Source organism: Triplophysa rosa, linkage group LG25 (assembly GCF_024868665.1).
Source record: "Triplophysa rosa linkage group LG25, Trosa_1v2, whole genome shotgun sequence".
Taxonomy (NCBI): domain Eukaryota; kingdom Metazoa; phylum Chordata; class Actinopteri; order Cypriniformes; family Nemacheilidae; genus Triplophysa; species Triplophysa rosa.
The window spans coordinates 10,154,304-10,175,172 of NC_079914.1; the positions used below are offsets into that span (position 1 = coordinate 10,154,304).

At 38.0% G+C, this 20,869-nt stretch overlaps 3 protein-coding genes across 5 annotated transcripts; 2 read left to right on the plus strand and 1 right to left on the minus strand.

Moving 5' to 3' along the window:
* Nucleotides 1–503: 503 nt before the first annotated feature.
* On the plus strand, nucleotides 504–14,450 carry arhgap45b (Rho GTPase activating protein 45b). Of its 2 annotated transcripts, none has more exons than XM_057325445.1 (23): nucleotides 504–999; nucleotides 2,554–2,944; nucleotides 3,911–4,054; nucleotides 5,237–5,321; nucleotides 5,974–6,046; nucleotides 6,213–6,273; nucleotides 6,386–6,520; nucleotides 7,122–7,183; nucleotides 7,271–7,381; nucleotides 7,467–7,547; nucleotides 8,253–8,420; nucleotides 8,528–8,665; nucleotides 8,787–8,977; nucleotides 9,098–9,201; nucleotides 9,367–9,465; nucleotides 9,961–10,062; nucleotides 10,144–10,307; nucleotides 10,384–10,572; nucleotides 10,660–10,797; nucleotides 10,902–11,140; nucleotides 11,222–11,459; nucleotides 11,607–11,709; nucleotides 13,796–14,449. In XM_057325445.1, exons 1-23 carry the CDS (start codon nucleotides 730–732, stop codon nucleotides 14,116–14,118), a joined length of 3,609 nt encoding a protein of 1,202 aa, XP_057181428.1. In that variant the 5' UTR covers nucleotides 504–729; the 3' UTR covers nucleotides 14,119–14,449. The 2 variants fall into 2 exon arrangements, with proteins under 2 accessions (XP_057181428.1, XP_057181430.1); XM_057325447.1 differs by lacking the exon at nucleotides 504–999 and adding an exon at nucleotides 1,021–1,577 and having other exon boundaries at nucleotides 13,796–14,450.
* A 298-nt stretch (nucleotides 14,451–14,748) lies between these two features.
* Nucleotides 14,749–16,621, minus strand: polr2eb (RNA polymerase II, I and III subunit E, b). Of its 2 annotated transcripts, XM_057325449.1 has the most exons (8): nucleotides 16,455–16,621; nucleotides 16,120–16,294; nucleotides 15,898–16,013; nucleotides 15,739–15,819; nucleotides 15,595–15,653; nucleotides 15,354–15,432; nucleotides 15,130–15,198; nucleotides 14,749–14,861 (listed from the first exon to the last, which is right to left on the minus strand). In XM_057325449.1, the coding sequence occupies exons 1-7, from the start codon at nucleotides 16,509–16,511 to the stop codon at nucleotides 15,133–15,135; spliced, it is 633 nt and encodes a 210-aa protein (XP_057181432.1). In that variant the 5' UTR covers nucleotides 16,512–16,621; the 3' UTR covers nucleotides 14,749–14,861; nucleotides 15,130–15,132. The 2 variants fall into 2 exon arrangements, with proteins under 2 accessions (XP_057181432.1, XP_057181431.1); XM_057325448.1 differs by having other exon boundaries at nucleotides 14,801–15,198.
* A 1,060-nt stretch (nucleotides 16,622–17,681) lies between these two features.
* gpx4a (glutathione peroxidase 4a) lies at nucleotides 17,682–20,343 on the plus strand. Its single transcript, XM_057325216.1, has 7 exons — nucleotides 17,682–17,898; nucleotides 18,052–18,146; nucleotides 18,312–18,456; nucleotides 18,557–18,708; nucleotides 19,466–19,490; nucleotides 19,834–19,893; nucleotides 19,992–20,343. Exons 1-7 carry the CDS (start codon nucleotides 17,848–17,850, stop codon nucleotides 20,022–20,024), a joined length of 561 nt encoding a protein of 186 aa, XP_057181199.1. The 5' UTR covers nucleotides 17,682–17,847; the 3' UTR covers nucleotides 20,025–20,343.
* The last annotated feature ends 526 nt before the right edge of the window (nucleotides 20,344–20,869 follow it).

Consider the following 20,869-nt stretch of genomic DNA (forward strand, 5'->3'; position numbering starts at 1 on the left):
TAATTTCTGGAACGGCGCTGTAATGTTAATAAACACATGTAACGTTTTAACGCTATGAAATTATTAGTAACATTAGGTATTTAGTAGCATAAAAAAATCCAGACGTTACTTCCAGGTTTGTGGTGGGGAAAATCCCAAATCCGAGGTGTCTTGAACGCAGCATTAACCATATAATACCGACGAAAACTAATTCATGGTTTTACTAAAAACAGTATTTATAGTAAAACTACGGTAATTAAGTGGAAATCAATACGATGTAAAAACATACTACACATACAATAATAAACCCATTATTTACAGAAAACAAGATGCGTGCTATATCCATAATACTGCAAAACGTCTGTGGCGCATTCTCAGGTAAATTACATGTACACAAAATCTTATCTCAACTAAACTTGCCGTTTTGTATGCACATTTCTGTGTTAAAAATAAAAGTTTATTTTGTCGTGAAAGTGGGCGGTGTTTTCATATTTAATTAAACAGCAGCAGGTGACAGAAATCAACATGCGTCTCGAGCAGAACGTGGGCCAAAATGACGAAAACATATTTTTGCGTGTTAAAACTGTCGCGTAAATGTGTTTCAAACTCTTAGCCGACATGTTTCGTTTAATCCAGGCCTCGTGTTACCACACAGAAATGCAGTTTCACTTGTCAAAGGGAGCGAAAAAATCGAGAAGCGGATGCACCCCTGCCTATGTTGTCTGATGTGTGCGCGCGTACGTCCAGTCAATGTACGATCACGTTGCAGGGGCGAGACAACAGCACGCGCTTGGAGTCTATGGGAGTAAACAGACGTGTAAAACTCGCACCGGTGCATTGAAATGGGGATCAGGGGGGTGGGCAGGGGGGTTATATCGTAAAATCAAAGAAATACGCGTCGGATACAAACAACACCAGCTGAAAATGTTCTCGAAAAGGACAAGGGAACTGATAAAGACGCACTCCATGTCAAAGAAGAGCCGAACAGGAAGCAGCCCGTCGCATCTCAACTCTCCATCAGTAAGTCGCACAGCATCTTTAGTCTTTTCCTCCTGCCAATCAACTTGATTGACATTTCGGTCTCGCGCCGAGTTGTTTGCGCATCGGTTTAGAGGTGGCTGGAATATTTCCAATTTTTTTAGTATTTAGTCAGACTTTAAGTTTATTATATGGACCGTTATGTTGTCTAAAGACTTAACTTCCTTGGTGAGATGTGGCGCAGAATGCTACAAGAAGATGGGTTCGTTTAACTCCGAGGAGCGTCGTAACCTAAATTGTTTTAAATCTTAATTTTTCTTATTGTTATATGTTAATTCAAGTTTGAACTTGCGGTTTGATGATTTTGACTTGCATTGAATGTAGTCGTTTTATTTTTGAAGCTGGGTTTAATGGCATACATTGCATTTAAAGGCACTTTAAGTGCCCTAGATGACGGAGTTTAGTCGATTTTGTTTTTAAAAGTAGACTTGAGAATGTTGAAGCGTGGAGCAGGTGGCAAAAGCTACAGCCCGTACGCGACGAGTCAGAGAGTTAAGAAAACGAACAGCAAAAGTAAATTGGACATCTTGACAAATAGACCAAACGTTTGGCTTAAACAGGTAGGTTCATACTTTGTTTCTTCTTTAAAATGTGCGTTACATTAAAAACATGCCTACTTTTTGAACGCATTTAGGAGTAGTGTACATTTCAAGCAGTAAACTGCACAGTGATGTGCCACTTTGTACTACAAAATGCACCGTCTTATTACCTTAAAGTAATTGAAAAGCTACATTTAATATTCGTACTTTTTAAAACTCATGTTTCTCCACTGTATCGTTTACATTGTGCATTCAATCCAACAGTAAAGATACGTATCCCCTCAGATATTCTTCTAAAATTGGTCTCGGAATGTTGAAAGAAAATGTCAAAATGTTCTACCATCTACTGTATTGACTTTGTCTTTATAGATGTATAATAGATGTATTATAGATGTATATAGATGTATTAGTCTTTGAAAAGTTGGGTTTGGTGTTATGTTATAGCACAGCTAACGTGGAACGTTGTCTAAAAGTTCTTTCAAAGTTATAAAAACAAATTTAAGTTTAAAGATCATCTTATCAATATTATATGGCATTGCTAAACGTTCTTAAATGTTATAAAAACGTTATCCTTCCATTGTTAGTGGAACCGTTAAAACTTTCAGAAATAACGTTTTCTTAACGTAATGGGAATGTTGGCAAAACGTTTTAAAAACATACTTTTTATGCTGAGAGGCTTTTTGTTATAAGTTTCTTGAACCTAAGCCTATTTTCTAAAAAGAGGAAAACAACATATAGGCCTAAAATGTGTTGTCGATTACATGCTCACATGTTCACTGGTTGTTTTTAGGCCTCATGCGAACTCAGTCAGTGTGGCATCAACTGTAGTCACAGGGTGTGACAGGAAGCAGGCCTCTGTTACACAATCTCTCTTGCAACAAGTTCTGTTTACTAACAGCCATCTATTGTCTGTCATATGTCTTGAGCCTCATCTTCAAAACCGCTTACTTTAAATTTGGTATACTTCATCCTAAACCCTTGTTTCTTTTCAATCCAGCTCTCCGCTCTCCAAGAGCAGCCACGAAAAGATGTGGTCGACGGCGCTCCTCCTCACACCTCTGCCAGTTCTTCTCCCTCCGTCTTGGAGGTCCCAAGTTCCTGTCCGGGGACCCCTTCCAACCTGCACACTAAGCAGGTGGGCTGCCCGTCCCCGATGGGAACGCTGAAGCGTCCCACTTCCCTGAGCCGCAATCCCAGCGCGGCTGGCTTTCCGATCCAGTCTTGGGTCTTCAGCAAGGGCGCAGGAAAGTCGGTCATTGCCCAGACTCCCTCGCCCGAGACCCCCGAGACCACTGTGGCTATTGAGGTTGAGGACATTCCCTCTTTGCTCCGATTAGTGGAACGATTCGCCAAGGCGGTGGAAAAACTGAAAGATGTTGTGCTCGAAGGTAAGACGTTGAAATTTGACATGTGGAGACTCCAAGGCTCCCTAAGTATTGTATTCTAGACAGTACATTCATATAATAATTGATGAAATACTCAACGCAACAGTGCTCGATACTGATTCACCACGTGACGATTTGCACATCAAACAACGGCCGCAAACATCACCTTCCGCTGTCGATCATGTGATCGGTCGAGGAGCAAAGGGGTGGGGCTGAGTTTGCTCAAGAGACCTTGTTGTTCCTGTAGCTTCAGTTGAGTTGAGATCCTGTGGCACACCACATTGAACAGGAAATGGTGCTGTCACAGAACCCCCCCTTCCGCTCTCAGAGCTCATAGTGTGTGACACGTCATACCCATGAATACAGAAATCTGTACCCATAGATAGATTCGTAATTCGGAAACGCTTTACAAAATAGTACACTGATGGTATCGCGGTACATATTACAATGTGATGGTACTATTTTGTAAAAGTTTGGAAACTTGACTAAATATGTTCATTACGTTAATTTAATGCTTCCCCGTCCCCTTATGGTTATAAGTTTCCTGTTTGTATATCTATTTTCTGTTGATATGTTACTAATGCTTCTGAATAAAAGACAATGACTTGGGTTTGGTGGTTGACCCCTGACCCACACCAATCTGACTAAAACCTTTGTGGATTCTACACAACAAGTGGCTTCGTTGTTTTCAAGTCAGGTTGTTTTGACATAACCGTGTAATTGATAGAGTTTCTCTGTTCATAAGCGTTTCTCAGTTACAGTTAAAAGCCACGAGAGGAGGAAGTGGTTTGTAGACGTGTCGCAGCAGACAAAGCAGTGCTACGCAGTGTTAACAAACTTACATCATCTCGACTGTTTTGGGATCAGTGCAGATTATTTAGGCTTCCTGTTTCTTTTATGTCATACACACAATTTTATGCAAATGTTATGTCGTTATGCGAAATAAACAAGATGTCGCATTTTTTTCAGATAAACAGGAGAACCGGCGGCCGTTGGCTCATGAATGTTTAGGGGAGGTTTTGCGTATCCTGCGACATGTCATCAGTATGTACCCCCTATTGAACACAGTGGAGACGCTCACCGCTGCTGGCAAACTCATTTCACAAGTCAAAGGTTAGAAAGCACAGCAATGGTCAAATTTAAAGTGACAAAAGTGTGAATCCTGGGTCTGACCCCACCCAACCACCAAGTCAAAATGAAATGAAAACTGACAATTCTTATTGTCTATGGACTTTTCCAGTGTTTATTATAAATGATTTATCTGTTTGGGTCATTGTGCCATCATCATTTTTTTATTCAAAACATTCACCCCTCCTGCCAAATGGCATCTGTTCTCTGCATGATGCATGTGTCGGTGCAGAGGTGAGGCTATAATGACTGTCCAATGGTCAGACTTTCAACAATCCAATCCATTCCCGAAGCACAAAATCAAGTCCCGCCCTACATTTTTTTCTAATTCCAAAAGCCAAACCCAAATAAACGTTACAATATTGCACTATTGCAAGTCAAGATTTGATAAAACACACAATTCGGTAACACACATAAAATCATCATAATAATGATCATTGTGTTCTCTACGTTGGACGAAACATAATTTTGACATAGGAATTCATTATTTATGTGTTTTATTGCTTTTTCTGCTGAAATTCTCATTACCGTAACACGTCCCGATTTGTCATTTTTAAAACGTTAACACATTTTTAAAAGACTGTTTAAACGCACACAAATATATTTACATTAAGTTTGATTTTATGTAAAGACACACATCCGCTAGTACCTTTCAAATGGCTATCAAGTTGACAGATTACTTTATATTTTTCTAGTTAAAAACCTAATATGCTCTTGTCACAATGCGTACACAATTTTTTCCATTCTCATTACTAACACAGGTAGTTTTCCGCATTTAAAACCGTTACATCTATAATTTTCTATTAAAATATACTTCATTAATGTCTTGCTATGTATGATTAATAAAAACTTGCTTAAGGCATCATCATGGCTTTGCTTTTTTTTTTTTAGCAAAACATGCTATGGGATTGACACTTGTAAATGGATGTCATACCTTGTTTAAAATGAATATAAAGGACATTTTTGAAAAGTGTTTTTCAAGATTTCATGAGAATCACCCACATATACAGACAAGTTCAATGTTTCTTATAGAGTCGATGTATATTTTACACGCTACACAAGGTGGATGTTCATGATTTTATATTTTGATCTTGCCAAATCAGTATAATCGGTTTATATGTGCTTCACCAAACCTTTATCATCATGTGTTTATACCTTTCATCTCAGGTTATCACTATGAAGTGTGCAACGAAGCGGAGAAGAAAGATTTTGAGAAGGCCATCGAGACTATCGCTGTAGCTTTTAGCAGCAAGTGAGTATTTTGTCAAGTTGTTTGATCTGTTTTCAACGTTTTACACACCTAATTTGTGTTATTTGTTGCTGTAGAGGAATAACAGGAAACTGTCTTGTGGCTTCTGCTCTCTTACACTCGGATAGTTTAAAACTCACTGATTTGGTTTTTGATGTCGAGTAGATCATTATCATTCTTGCTAGTTGTAATAACATGAGTGTTGTTTTTATCACTTGTATTTCAGAATTGATTCCTAAACAACACTTAAAAATATTCCTATTTTGCCTATTGCAAAGCTCTCTTGACAGGCAGTCTTTGCAAAAATCCACATGACAATTACTGTTAGTTTTTTGTCTATTTCCTGTCGTTAAACATTGGATTGCATGAAGATGCAGCGTGACACTGTCTTTCACGGTACAAAACAGCGGAAAGAGGAAGTTAGTGAACCTTTTGAACCTCTTGCCCTGTTATCATGGCCGAGTTTATTTCTCCATTCTCCACATGAAGAAAACAGTACATTGGCATCAGACCTGTCATTCATTCTTGGTGCATAAACAGTTTTTTCCATCAATAATAGTTCCCATACATTTCTCGGCAAGCATTGGATTAACTTGTCTGCTACATGAAAACCTGTAAATGTTTCTTAGATCTTTTCTTAATATCTTTTTCTCAGTGTGTCGGAATTGCTGATGGGAGAAGTAGACAGCAGCACGCTGTTGTCAGTGCTGCCCACCGAGAAAAGCAGGGTAAGAGAGTATGTCCGTGTGCTTGTTTCTGTAGCCAACATCCGCTGTTTAAAGCCAGTGAAACTGAAACAGTCTTGATTTACAGGAAGTTCTGTATAAGGGTGACGCTACTCTATGGTCACTGCTCATTTATGTATTTGTATATGATGTTCTTTTTTATTTTTAGTCTATGGAGAACCTCTCTGGACATGACTCTATGTACACCCGGAGTGACTCCTCTGAACTGGGTAAAGATTTTTAATCAGACATTTAACTATTCCAATGTACAGTAGAAAATAAAAAAGTTGACATATACTGTATATCTGTATGTGAATGTTTATTGTGTTTATGTGTTGACAGTAATAAGTGGAGAAGAGGTGGACATCATACTTCAGCGCAGTGAAGGGGGCGTCGACTCGGCTCTGACGTACGCCAAGACCATCGCCAAATACATGAAGGACCTGATCGGCTACGTTGAGAAAAAGCTCGCACTGGGTAGGACCGTCGATAGTCTGATGCTCGATTTACATGGGGAGTCGGAGTTAACGCTTCTCATTTACTTTGAATGGGTGACGTCATACGTTGCCGAACAGAATTGTGGGGCCGTCGCATCACTCCCGTTGCTCGCAACAGAAAACATTTTTCAATTTTTCAAGTGCCAACGCAATCAATCAGATTGCCGTATACAAGACTGGAGAACAGTTGTGTTGTGGCCCAATGGCTGTTGACGATGACTATGACCATCGCATCAGCACCAAGCGTCAGATACATCCTCCGTCAAGCGCTGACTCCCCGTGTAAATTAAGCGTTACTCTTCATCATACCATAAACATTAACTGAAACCAAGATATCTATGTTAGATTACACAGATTAGGTCTTTTAACTATAAAGATTCCAAAAAGTTTGACATTTTCCATTTTTCCATCCATGTACCATCTATAAACACCATCTATAAAAACAATTTGCCAACTTGGAAGAACTTCTAATGTAGCTTTCAGAACACACTTTATTTTATTTAAAAAACCAGTTATATATCAATTCAAGAACCTTGTATAGTAAAAAAAACGCTCTTCACTTGCAACATATGTCGTTATAGAGCTGGAGTTTTCCAAGGGTCTCCAAAGGATCTATCAGTCATGTAAACAGACCATCACACAGGTGACTCTTGACCTTCATCCGTCTGGGTTCTTTAAGGTTTTATACACTCTGTTTTCTAGCTAAACATGTTCTTGGTTCCTTCTTCAGCCCCACATGCCCTTCTTCTCCATCTACTCTCTGGCTCTGGAGCAGGACCTGGAGCATAGCGCTGGGATGCACCAGGCAGCTGCCACCCTGCAGAATCAGACCTTCATCATGGTACCACGTCATCTTTTTTTATTTGCTTTAATTGTACATTTGTCACATACATTAATCACAAAAAATGCTTTTTGTTCATTCATAGCCTCTGCTGCTGCGCAAACAGGAGCATGAGAAGAAACGCAAGGAGATCAAGGAACATTGGTTAAAAGCAAAGAGAAAACTGGTAAGGTTAATGTTTATACTTGTACTTCATACAGACAGTTTTACAGTAAGCAACTTGCAGTCCATCGAGGGAGTTATTATTGGGTTTTTTTCAGTTTTATTGTCATTTTATTAATATTTTGAATTTCAATATCTTTCAATTTTATTTTCTAATAATTCAATATTTTTTCTATTAATTCAATATATATTTTTAGTTTGCATTAGAAATTATAATTTTATTATTTAAATATTTATTTATTATATTGTTATATAAGATTAAAAAGTATTAGTATTTTTATTTTCAGTTACTAATTTTAGTGCCTTTAACTAATTTCATTTTTGCCAGGGTAACATTTCTTATGGTTGTTAATAAAACAAATTTTGGGCTAATATTTAATTAAATTTCTACTAAGAAACTTTACTTTTCAATTTACTATAGTAAACTTGAAAATCTATAAAAAAAATATTTTGTTTCTGTATCTCAACTAATAAAAACATAATGATAATAACATAATCTCAACGTCAAGGTCTTTGGTTTGAATAAAGTTAAAAATAAACAAAAATGAGTGATTCACCCCAAATTACAACAATAAGTTTATAAAATGATTTAACCTATGTAGGGATAACTGTGTAGGCTACAGTAACCTAAAATGTTCTGTTTCTAACAGAGATTGTGATATAGAAGCAGATTTGACTGATTGCAGGAAAACCTCTCATGTGTTCACAGATGGAGTGTGATGCTAACCTACGCCGGGCTAAACAGGTCTACATGGCACGTTGTGAGGAATATGACAAGGCGAGGACGGCGGCTAACAGGGCCGAAGAGGAAGGTGGAAGCTCTGCCACAAAAACTGTAGACAAGAAGAAACGACTAGAGGAGGAAGCTCGTAACAAGGTCGTACAATTCCCATAATGCATCTCAACTAGAATCTCGCTGCTAAAAGATTATTACAAGATGATCAGTACTTTTGTGAGGTTATAGTTCCATACTCTATCTCTCAGGCTGAAGAGGCAGAGGCGACATACCGAACCTGCATTGCAGACGCGAGCACACAGCACCAGGAGCTGGAGCACATGAAGGTCACGGTTCTGCGGCAGATCCAAGAGGTCATCAAACAGAGTGACCAGACCATACGCTCGGTACGTATCCACATATCGTACATGAAATGAATTAAATAAATAGCTCCCCAAACTATCTAAATCAAATTGATTAACATTTGCATGCTGTTAACCAGTTAAAAAATCTTTATACACATCCCAGGCCACCATCTCATACTACCAGATCATGCACATGCAGACGGTGGCTCTGCCCGTTCACTATCAGACTCTGTGTGAGAGCAGTAAGCTCTACGATCCTGGACAACAGTACGCCACGCATGTCAAAGATCTCCAGATGAGCGAGGAGCCCGAAACCCATTACGAGTTTGAGCCTTATTCAGCTTCCACCATCCAGTACGAAACGTTCCTGCAACTTTCACACACAATGACTCTTATATCAAGCACTATGCATTATTAACATAGCAACATAACAATTATTAATATAGTATGTTAAACGTGTTGTGTTGGATTCAGGCCATCGGCTAGACCCCGTACTGACAGCGGCAATGCTGATGTTCCACACGCTGGAGGAGAGACGGGAGATACGAGCTGCTCGCAGAAAGATGAACAGAAGAAGGGTACGTGTGAGACATTGTTTGTTTTTAATAGGTGTTGATGTCTGCAGTGTTCGAGATGTTATCAACAGCATCTGACAAGTGATAAAAATTAAAAAGTTGTTTTTTGTGGGTAATGGAAGGGCATTTAACATGGATTTTTGTAATTCATTGTTTTTCTGTTGTCAGCTCGAGGTCACATGACCCACAAATCCTGGGGCTCGACAGTGAGTGACACAGACAGTTTGGGTGGAGGAAGTGGTCTTGGATCTCCTACTATCAGCACAGGTACAACTTTTTCTTTCACAAACTATATTAGGTTTTAGTATCATGTTAATATATTTCTATTATTTATATTTGCATGTAGGGATTTAAACAACCCCCTTCACATTTAGCGTGAGAAAAAAATGTACATTTCACACATGATTTGTCTGTTTGTGCTATGTACATGAAAAATGCCTCAAATCGTAAGTTGTTTGGGAGAGGCATGCCATTCAAAATGATTGGATTTTGTTCTTGAATTATGATAAAGTGGTTGAAAAAATCTCTAATCTGTATTCATGGAGCAAAAAAATACGATTCTTGTCTTACCAATATGCTCGTAACTAAGAAGTTTTGAATTATGCAAAAGTTTAGATGGATATATATTGTGTTATGAAGAAATAGGTCTGTATGGTTTTTATATGTAATATACAACATTTTTTTAATATATTATAATCATATTATTATTGCATTTTTTGCATTTCATATTCATTTTGATCTATCTTTGTAACCAATGTGCAGTTGACATTAGCAAAATAGTTCGGACGGCATCTACAGGAACCATGTCATCCAACGAGGACCCGGATGAGAGAGACACGAATATTGCTTCCTTCGAAACTCCAAGTAAGGAACAATAATGGACAACATCATTTTACGATATTTGTTATTCTAGTGTGTTTCTTACTATATACTCACCTTATGCAGATATAAACGGTATCGAACCCGAGATAGCGGTGCCAACCGGGCCTTTCCGGAACGTGGGGTTGTCGAAAGCCGCTCAGACGCACAAACTGCGTAAACTGCGCTCCCCGTCCAAATGCAGAGAATGTGACAGCTACGTTTATTTCCAGGGCGCGGAGTGCGAGGAGGTTTGGCCATACATTATTTTAACATAATTATGCTTCATGTATGCTTCATTTAATATTCGGCATTTCCATTTTGAAGTGTTTCTTGGCCTGCCATAAGCGCTGCTTGGAGACGTTGGCGATCCAATGTGGCCACAAGAAACTCCAGGGCCGTCTGCAGCTGTTCGGGCAAGATTTCTCCCAAGTGTCCAACAGCAGCCCTGACAGCATTCCCTTCATCATCAAAAAGTGTATCGGTGAGATCGAGAGGCGAGCGTTTAGAATGAAGGTAAGAAGGGGCGGAGCCAGCAAATTATGATAGTGTTATGCCAATAGGAATGCAGGCTCACCCTGAGAGCTTTCTTTTTTCTTTCAGGGCATTTATCGAGTGAACGGAGTGAAGACGCGTGTGGAAAAGCTGTGCCAGGCTTTTGAGAACGGAAAAGATCTGGTGGAGCTGTCGCAGTGCTCGCCACATGACATCAGCAACGTGCTGAAGCTTTACCTGCGCCAGGTGAACCACTGCAATGTTTTTTTGAGAATAACTGGCTATACAGTGGTGCATTATTTTTTTGATAAGAAAGGATGTAAAAATTGACTGATACATTTCTTCTTTAGCTTCCCGAGCCCATCATGCCCTTCCGCCTATACAACAGTCTGATGGGTCTGGCGAAGGAAAGCCTAGCAGTCGTGGGTCCAGAAGGGGCAGAAGCCGGTAAAGGACCCGACCTGGTGGACCTCGGCCCTGAGACGGACCCTGAACTTTTTGCACTGGTGGACAGGTTAAAAAATCTACTTAAAGAGCTGCCCAAAGCAAACACCGCCACCCTCCGCTACATAGCACGGCACTTGAGAAGGTTAGAGACATATTACCTACCTGCCACATTTTATGCTCATGAATAAAGTTCATTCCTTGAGTAATTTGTCCTTCTACTCAGGATAGCGGAGCTTGAAGACGACAATAAAATGAGCCCCAGTAATCTGGGTATCGTGTTCGGCCCCTCACTGATGCGTCCACGACCCTCCGGGGCCACAGTCTCTCTGTCCTCACTGGTGGATTATCCGTACCAGGCCCGCATAGTGGAGACCCTCATTGTGTTTTATCCCTCCATCTTACATTCCGATTCCGGACGGCCTGTGAGCACCAGCACGACCCGCTCGCAATCTCTACAGCAGGTTTGTGTTTGTAAATGTGCTCTTATGTTGCGAGTGGGAGGGATGACTCATGTTCTGTTTGCCAGACTGAATACAAATATTTACAAAGCATTAATGAAGAATTCATGAAGGGATGCGTATGAATGTGTCTGAATTTCGTTTGTGTAGGAAAGCAGTGTTGATGTAGATGAACACTGTTTGAATGATGCTGAAGATCAAGAGGTCGTGGATGAACGAGGCAATGCAGAATCAGACCAAATGGAGGGTCAGGGTATGACATTTCTTGTTTTTATTCATTCTGGGGTTTTTTGCATTTGTATTTTGTAAATATTGTTTATATAATTTTTTTTCTACTTACGTTATACTGTGTATATTTCACCCTTTACATTCTAAAATATATTTCTCATTATATATTGTGATAATTTTACGTAAGGGCATTAGGGCTACATAATTATCATGGCCAAAAGATTTGACAAAAACACAGATATTATTTATTATTTTTATTATCTATTCATTTCTTATAAATAATGTTATCAGTCACGCTCTTTTTGGGGGGCAATGAATCCCATTCAAAAGTGTAGGGAGGCAAAAACAAGTCCAAGTGCAGAATTTTTTAAAGATATCATCATATCGTGATTATTGATATTGTGTTAATACGACACACTTTTTATATCGCGGTTATCTTAAATACAGATAATTGTAACACGCCGAATCATCATATATTAATACAAACCCGATTCCAAAAAAGTTGGGACACTGTACAAATTGTGAATAAAAAAGGAATGCAATAATTTACGAATCTCATAAACTTATATTTTATTCACAATAGAATATAGATAACATATCAAATGTTGAAAGTGAGACATTTTGAAATGTCATGCCAAATATTGGCTCATTTTGGATTTCATGAGAGCTACACATTCCAAAAAAGTTGGGACAGGTAGCAATAAGAGGCCGGAAAAGTTAAATGTACATATAAGGAACAGCTGGAGGACCAATTTGCAACTTATTAGGTCAATTGGCAACATGATTGGGTATAAAAAGAGCCTCTCAGAGTGGCAGTGTCTCTCAGAAGTCAAGATGGGCAGAGGATCACCAATTCCCCCAATGCTGCGGCGAAAAATAGTGGAGCAATATCAGAAAGGAGTTTCTCAGAGAAAAATTGCAAAGAGTTTGAAGTTATCATCATCTACAGTGCATAATATCATCCAAAGATTCAGAGAATCTGGAACAATCTCTGTGCGTAAGGGTCAAGGCCGGAAAACCATACTGGATGCCCGTGATCTTCGGGCCCTTAGACGGCACTGCATCACATACAGGAATGCTACTGTAATGGAAATCACAACATGGGCTCAGGAATACTTCCAGAAAACATTGTCGGTGAACACAATCCACCGTGCCATTCGCCGTTGCCGGCTAAAACTCTATAGGTCAAAAAAGAAGCCATATCTAAACATGATCCAGAAGCGCAGGCGTTTTCTCTGGGCCAAGGCTCATTTAAAATGGACTGTGGCAAAGTGGAAAACTGTTCTGTGGTCAGACGAATCAAAATTTGAAGTTCTTTTTGGAAAACTGGGACGCCATGTCATCCGGACTAAAGAGGACAAGGACAACCCAAGTTGTTATCAGCGCTCAGTTCAGAAGCCTGCATCTCTGATGGTATGGGGTTGCATGAGTGCGTGTGGCATGGGCAGCTTACACATCTGGAAAGGCACCATCAATGCTGAAAGGTATATCCAAGTTCTAGAACAACATATGCTCCCATCCAGACGTCGTCTCTTTCAGGGAAGACCTTGCATTTTCCAACATGACAATGCCAGACCACATACTGCATCAATTACAACATCATGGCTGCGTAGAAGAAGGATCCGGGTACTGAAATGGCCAGCCTGCAGTCCAGATCTTTCACCCATAGAAAACATTTGGCGCATCATAAAGAGGAAGATGCGACAAAGAAGACCTAAGACAGTCGAGCAACTAGAAGCCTGTATTAGACAAGAATGGGACAACATTCCTATTCCTAAACTTGAGCAACTTGTCTCCTCAGTCCCCAGACGTTTGCAGACTGTTATAAAAAGAAGAGGGGATGCCACACAGTGGTAAACATGGCCTTGTCCCAACTTTTTTGAGATGTGTTGATGCCATGAAATTTAAAATCAACTTATTTTTCCCTTAAAATGATACATTTCTCAGTTTAAACATTTGATATGTCATCTATGTTGTATTCTGAATAAATATTGAAATTTGAAACTTCCACATCATTGCATTCTGTTTTTATTCACAATTTGTACAGTGTCCCAACTTTTTTGGAATCGGGTTTGTCGTATAGTGAGTGTTTATGTTCGTGCCATTTTTAGACATCTCTAGTGGAACCCCAGGCTCTTTGGAACATAGTCTGGACTCGGATTCCGACCCAGATGAGGAGTCTAGGTGTGAACTGCAACCCCCCAGCCCCACTGACCCATCGCATGACATCACCACCAAAGAGCCCTCGAGCCCACCCGTCCTCCTGGTGAACCTGCAATGCCCCCCTGCCCTCCCTGATAGCGAACCTCCAGAATTAGATGAACTAGAACTACCAACAACCTCGATGGCAGTGTTAAACATCAATCAGTCTAACAATACTACCAAAACACTCTTGAGTTCACATCCAGGTACAGCAAAGCGAATGGGGTATTAACATATATCTAGGGTAGGAGATGAAGAGCCAAGGTTTTTGTATTTGAATGAAATCTTTAAGTATTGACATTATATTTTGATATTTAAAATATTTTAGCATGAAACCCTGCATTAAACAGTCAGGTAAATCTTTGTATTTTTTAATTTTCTGGGATTTTAAACATTTTTAGCTTTGTTTTTATAAACACTGCTATACATTCAGCTGATGTTTTCAAGTGAGTTTTGACTTCTCGTATGCTGTATAATGTGATAATATACATGGGTATGACAGTGTTATGTTGAAATATCTCTGTCGCTTAGTTTTACGTGTTTGTCCTTTAATAATAATAAAGAAATTGAATTTCCATAAAAGTTCCTCATAAGAGTGTTGTTTATGCAAATTTGGCTTGACATGCAAATGAAAAACATCTACATTTTCTACCAGGATACCACAGTATTCAGTATGCTGGACTGGTTACAGTCAACAATGTAGTTTAAAAACAGCAAATGGTTGTTGAAAAAGTATTTGCATTCAGAAGATGGCTTTCAGAAAAAAGAAGGTAAGTTCTTAATTGTTTTCATTTAACTTACAAGAACTAAGGTAATTTACTAAGGTAAGAAACACGTACTACATATTAGCAACTGTAATGACATACAGGAAATTCACAAATTATATTTATTGAAAAAGAAATAAAAATGTTAGAATAACAAGGATGGTCTGTGAAAGTACTTCGACTTTCAGGAGTCAGAGAGAAGATTTTAAACCTGTCAAAAAGAATATCCTACATGAGTCATTATATAATTATGTACATAAACATCACAAAGTTGTTGAAAATTGAATTGCCATTATCAAAATGTTAAATTTATATCAATCACTGTACCGATACCAGTGTGTTTATTTGAAATGTCACGGAATTAGACTACAACAGCAATCGAAATAAAGCTATTTCCATATTTAAAACTTAAATATCAAACATGAATCAAATACGTCGTCTAGTGAACAACATCAGAAATAACTTGCAGTGATACTGACAAATTACTGGACCAATCTGTACGTGATGTACCGTCCAGCAGTCTCACTTGGTCTGATAATCTTAACAACCTGAAAAACACAAAGGACAAGATTATCAAATGACTAAAAACTATTTTTAAAGCAAAAGTTTACAAAATTATTTTTTTATTTTGATCATACAATCCAAGCAATGCTGACTAATATATTTTAGGGTGAATGTCAAATTGATTTAATCACTGTCCTACCTGGCCTCTCTTCAGGCCAAAGTATCGGGCCACGGGATCCCCAGCTTGAATTCTGGGAAGCTGGCTTTCCTTTAGTTTGCTGGAAAACAGCTGGTTAAGGTTAAAGTAACTACTATAAAGCAACTTAAAGTACTCCTGCTGTAAAATGAGCAAATTTTGTAAATGCATCAGTTTGGTTTTCCGACAACTTGCATGTACTTACAAATCAAAACAAGATGTTTTTTCTGTTTAAAAAGGATACTATCTTGCCAACAGCTCGGTCACTTCCTCTTTAGTCATCACTATGTGTTCGGGAACAAGCTGAAAGAAAACTAATTATTATTGCACAGAAACATGAATGTACGAATACCTTTTTGAGTAGATAAAACCAACAAAAATGACTCGCCTCGTGTTCAGTAATGTTGATTAAAAGCTCTTGTTGAAGAAACTGCTCGAGTATGTACTTTGGTGCCATGTCTACTAGAGACTGAAATTTTAAAAGAGAACATGTATAAAATGGGTCCATGTATCTAATAAACCAAATAAAATAACTTCTGTGACTCACCTGTTTGGCTGAAGGGGTCATACCCATCTGTACTACAATAATTGCCCTTGTGATGTTCTCCTCTTGCATACGTTGGCAGTACATCTTTATGGTTTTGATGCCAACTTTGGGTTCCTCTGTAAACGAATATACAGTACAGATGGTATGACCTCGAGTATTCTTTAGTAGTTTGTAATAAGTTCAGTACGTGGCTGTGGTAATAGGTTAGTCTATATAACATACCAGGAAAGAAAACAAACATCTGGTCAGTTGGATCGTCGTTGTGGGCGACCAGGACGGTGAGGTCGGTTCGTCGTGGTCGACCCTCACTGGGTTTGTCTCCAAACTGACTTCTGAACTCATCGAGGGTCTGATCCAATTCATCTTGCGTCACTAGGTAACCACGGTCGTGACAGAGCTGCAGAGAGGATGGTGGTAAATACTTAAAATATTGTCATTTAATGAAGGATTCGTTTAACGAGTCTCAAGTCGTTTAACTATAGTACACGTAACGTTACAGTATTGTCTTGCCAGATTCGACATAACATTATAAACAAGTTATAGCGCTTTTCATTTACCTGCATTATAGTTTTGCGAATTTTCCATAACCTGTAAGTCTCTTCCTCGTCATCCATACTGACCTAAAAAATGGATTTATAAAATATAACGACCAAAACAGCTCTGAAAACCACCCTTTCCCCACGTTTGCTTAGTGGCGCATCTGCGTGACGTCAGGATTACGTCGAAGCCCCAAAACGTGGCGCACATTTGTTACGCGTGTACAAAATAAATGCTTTTTATTTTCGTACGTCTTTATATTACAAGCCACAAACAACATATATCTAACACATCACATTATATTTTAGAGTTTAAAGTGTAATTACATTTAACGTAAAAAATAAATCGTGATTTGTATTATTTTATTTAAAAAGAAAACATTTATAAAAATACAAAACCTTTTTTTTCAAAGTGTGTGTTCAAACTCATATTTTTCCTCAGTATTGTTTTGTTAATTTTTCGAAGGGAAAAACGGGGGGGGGGGGTGGTCCTGACGTATTATTTCCCTAACGTGAAAATGAGTTTAATGCATCATTTATAGTTGCTCGGGACTTTATCAAGCAGTGAATCGTTGGATATGGTTTAAAAAACCTTAAATGAATCTGTAACTCGTGTAAAATAATAATTTTGAAAACTGTATCGTATTACATAACATATTAAAATATGTTATCCTTATCGTGATACCTAAACCTTTTTAGCGAAGCTCTTGATTTTATAATCGGGTTCGTAAGTCCCATTGTGTAAGATGAGGGGTCAAGTTCCACTGAGTAACTTGTTTTTATTAACTGCGTCATTTCTCATATATAGCTACAGTGTGTTACTTTCAACATAACATGTTCTGTATTCTTAAGAATGTACAAATGTCCACATTACATTGCAGAAGAGTGCTGTGGAAGTACCACAGGTTTCGGGTTTCGGTATGGTTTCGGTTTTCGGTATGGTTTCGGTTTTCGCCTACTTTAACTGTTATATATAACACACTATTTCTACAGTGTAATGCCAAATGCCACATTTTTTTAACTTCGCTAAATTTTGAAAGTCGTCTGCAAAAATGTATATAATGTACATAGCTGCTGATCTATCTATGTGGGCCAAGTACCAGCACTAACCTATCAGCTTTTTTCAGCTTGTGTAAGATCTTCACCCAATGCCCTATGACCTCATTTCATGTGGTGGCAGATAAAGGATTTATTGTGAAATGCCCCTCCTGTAGATGAGCTGTTTGCTTATAATCAGCAGAAATCCAGCCAATAGGAGAGAAACCGCCTCTGTGTGGAGATAATATTTACAGTATATAGTGTCCCATATATGAGCTTGCTTTCAGTGTTGTGGGTGTCTCGGATGGTTAGTGTCTCGAAGAGGATTTAATCTAATACGGTGTGGCGTTTCAGTAGGGAGTACTGAAAGACAGCCATGCGTTTTGTGGGAGCCACTGTCATTTTCTCTTTAGTGTTGCAGACAATGGTAGGAGATGCAGTGTAGACTGGATTTTGAAATATTGAGATTGATTTGTATGTTTTATTTGTTAAACTGTTAAAAGTAGATTTTTCTATACATATGCGTCGTACCTGTATTCAAATATTCTGCTACTGTTTACATCAATATTTTTTTCTTCAGTCTGCACAGTTAGAGGACTGGCAGACGGCCAAATCCATATATGAATTCACTGCAACGGACATAGACGGAAATGAGGTTTCCCTGGAAAAATACAGGTGAGCCATGCAAATCAGTTAGAACAAAGCATGTCAATAATCAAATATAGCCAACGTGAAAAGGTCAACGTTTTCATGGTCGTTTTAAGATCTCAAAATTGTTTACTGAATGGTATTTTACTCTAACAAATTCGTAATGGTGAAAAATTGTTGTTCTTTTTGTAGGGGGAATGTTGTCATCATCACCAACGTCGCCTCAAAATGAGGCAAAACCCCCGTAAACTACTCTCAGTTTGCTGAAATGCACGCCAAGTACGCTGAGAAAGGTTTAAGCATCCTGGGTTTTCCATCTAACCAGTTTGGCCGCCAGGTAGGCTGTGTGGCACTTACTGTAAATAACTGAAATGTTTTAAATATGTTAAAACACTACAGATCTGACAAAACTAAAATTGTTCTCTCTGTTTTATCAGGAGCCAGGCACCAATTCCCAAATCAAAGAATTCGCCAAGTCTTACAATGCACACTTTGATATGTTCAGTAAGATTGATGTGAATGGACCGACCGCCCACCCTCTGTGGAAGTGGCTGAAGCAACAACCCAATGGCAGAGGATTTCTGGGAAAGTGAGTTCTTGTTTCTTGCTTTGGTGTCCTAAATGCAATGCTGTGCAAATAGATGTAAATCAGATTTTGCTGGGTAGGTTAAAAGACTTTAATTACACAATGAAACAAGTTTTTTTTTAAGTTTTAATTTTTACTGTTTCTTTATTAAGTTTAACATGCTAAATATATAAAATCACATCGTTTTTTTACCATCGACCGTACTCACAAAAAAACTAAAACATATTTTCACACATTTATACATTTCGGTATTATTACTCGTACGCAGAAATGACAAGGTACTGGCATAACACTGAGATATAACAGTTACTAAAAATGAGTCATCCAAAACTTCAGAAGTACATTTGATCGTTTTTGTCTTTTATGACTAATACTGTACTCATGAACCAAGTTCCAGACGTAGTCAACCATCATTGCTTCATCACACCTTCCCTGTGCTACAGAAATTTCTAGAATTTTCTGATAGTGAGAATTGGAAAATAATTTAAAAAATGTGAAAATGTGTACAGTTTTTGTTTATTAGCAATATACCCATATACCGAGATTAATGATATAAGCTCAAAATGTACTTGAGCTAAATATACACTAAAACATTGATGCAACATGAAAATAAATATTACCACAATAATTAGCACCACAGAACAAGAGCTATAAAAAGGTGGAGCGAAACTAAAATTTGTTACACTGTGTTATGTGAAATTCTTTCATTGTTGAATGCTAACATGCATTGACTGTTTATTATTCATTTATTTCATTTTAGTGGCATCAAATGGAATTTTACTAAGGTATGTATATTTTTTCTTGCAAACATCTTTTTACATAAATGAACAGTTTATGGAAATGTCAAATTTTTACAAGTCATAATTTACTTTTATTTATAACGCAAATAAAACTAATAAAAAAGGTTTTATTTTTACATTTTTATATTCTTTATGGTTTTATCTTGTATGAGATCTTCCTTCAAAATAACACGAGGTGTATTTTTTAGCATATAATGAAAGTGAAAGGGGCCTCAAAATGACAAAAAAAAATTAACAAGTATCATAAACAGAATACAATTATGTTTTAAGATTTTATATAATATACATATTTTTGCCTGCATTACTAACTGTCTGATATTTTTTTCAGTTCCTCATTGATCGTCAGGGCCAGGTTGTGAAGAGATATTCCCCAATGCAAGATCCAAGTGTAAGCACTTTCAGTCGGCTTCGAATTATAAACTAAATCTATTTAAAATGTTCATTAGTTGTAGGCCTATATTGTATTTACAATCCTTTCTCTTTCAGGTGGTTGAGGCGGATCTTGCCAAATATCTCTAAATGGTATTCTTTTCTTGCTATCGAATTACCCCATGCTGGCCCATCTCCTCTCTACATTCTCTCTTACTGACAGCTGGGCATCAGGATGATGTCATCTCATGGACTAATGATGGTGTGTTTTTAAAACCCGGCTTGAGGAAAAAACAGACCTGATGCATGTGGCGTGCAACCCCCTGGGAACAGTACCAATGTCCAGTGATCAGTGTGAAGAGAGAACCCTACTCCTTTAACCATCCCTATGTATTTACATAAAAATATGTACATTTATTTAGAGCCAAGCATGCTCGTGTTAAATTTGTTAATAAACTAACAGACCCAGTCATTTGTGTTGTCAATGAGTTTCATTTTTGATACAAAACGACGTATAAACAATAAAACTGTTCAATGATTTTTAAAAACATTTTAATAATATAGTGTAAAATGAACATATGAATTTAATAATGAATAAAGTGAATATAATAATTAATACAATACATATAATATTTATTTGTGTATAAAAACGATATATGTATATTTATAAAATATACTCATATTTATTTAAATAAATATATATGCATATATTGCTTCATCTGCATTTCAATATCAAGCATGAAGTGAATGCCCTCAGCATGTGTGCATTACTGAAAAATCGCCAACAGAGAGCAGCAGAAGCTTCATCCAAACATTGAAGCCAGCTCCTGTGCACGCGCCGGGAAGTCCGAATCATTTTCACGAATCGGTTCGTTCGGACAGAGGGCGTCATTAAACTGGCTCTCTCAAGCGAGTCTACAATTCGTATGCTTGGTGGCTCAAGATGAATAATGTCGAGTGTTTTTTATGAAATTACGGCTGTTTATTACTATGTT

Bases quoted from the DNA above. Each gene is read 5' to 3' on its own strand.
- arhgap45b (XM_057325445.1), top strand. From the start codon at position 730: ATGTACGATCACGTTGCAGGGGCGAGACAACAGCACGCGCTTGGAGTC. The intron at 2,945-3,910 runs GTAAGACGTTGA...CATTTTTTTCAG, and splicing joins GAAAGATGTTGTGCTCGAAG to ATAAACAGGAGAACCGGCGG. The intron at 10,308-10,383 runs GTTTGGCCATAC...TCCATTTTGAAG, and splicing joins AGGGCGCGGAGTGCGAGGAG to TGTTTCTTGGCCTGCCATAA.
- polr2eb (XM_057325449.1), bottom strand. From the start codon at position 16,511: ATGGATGACGAGGAAGAGACTTACAGGTTATGGAAAATTCGCAAAACT. The intron at 16,295-16,454 runs GTAAATGAAAAG...TCCTCTCTGCAG, and splicing joins TTCGCAAAACTATAATGCAG to CTCTGTCACGACCGTGGTTA. The intron at 15,199-15,353 runs GTAGGACAGTGA...TGTGTTTTTCAG, and splicing joins TTGGCCTGAAGAGAGGCCAG to GTTGTTAAGATTATCAGACC.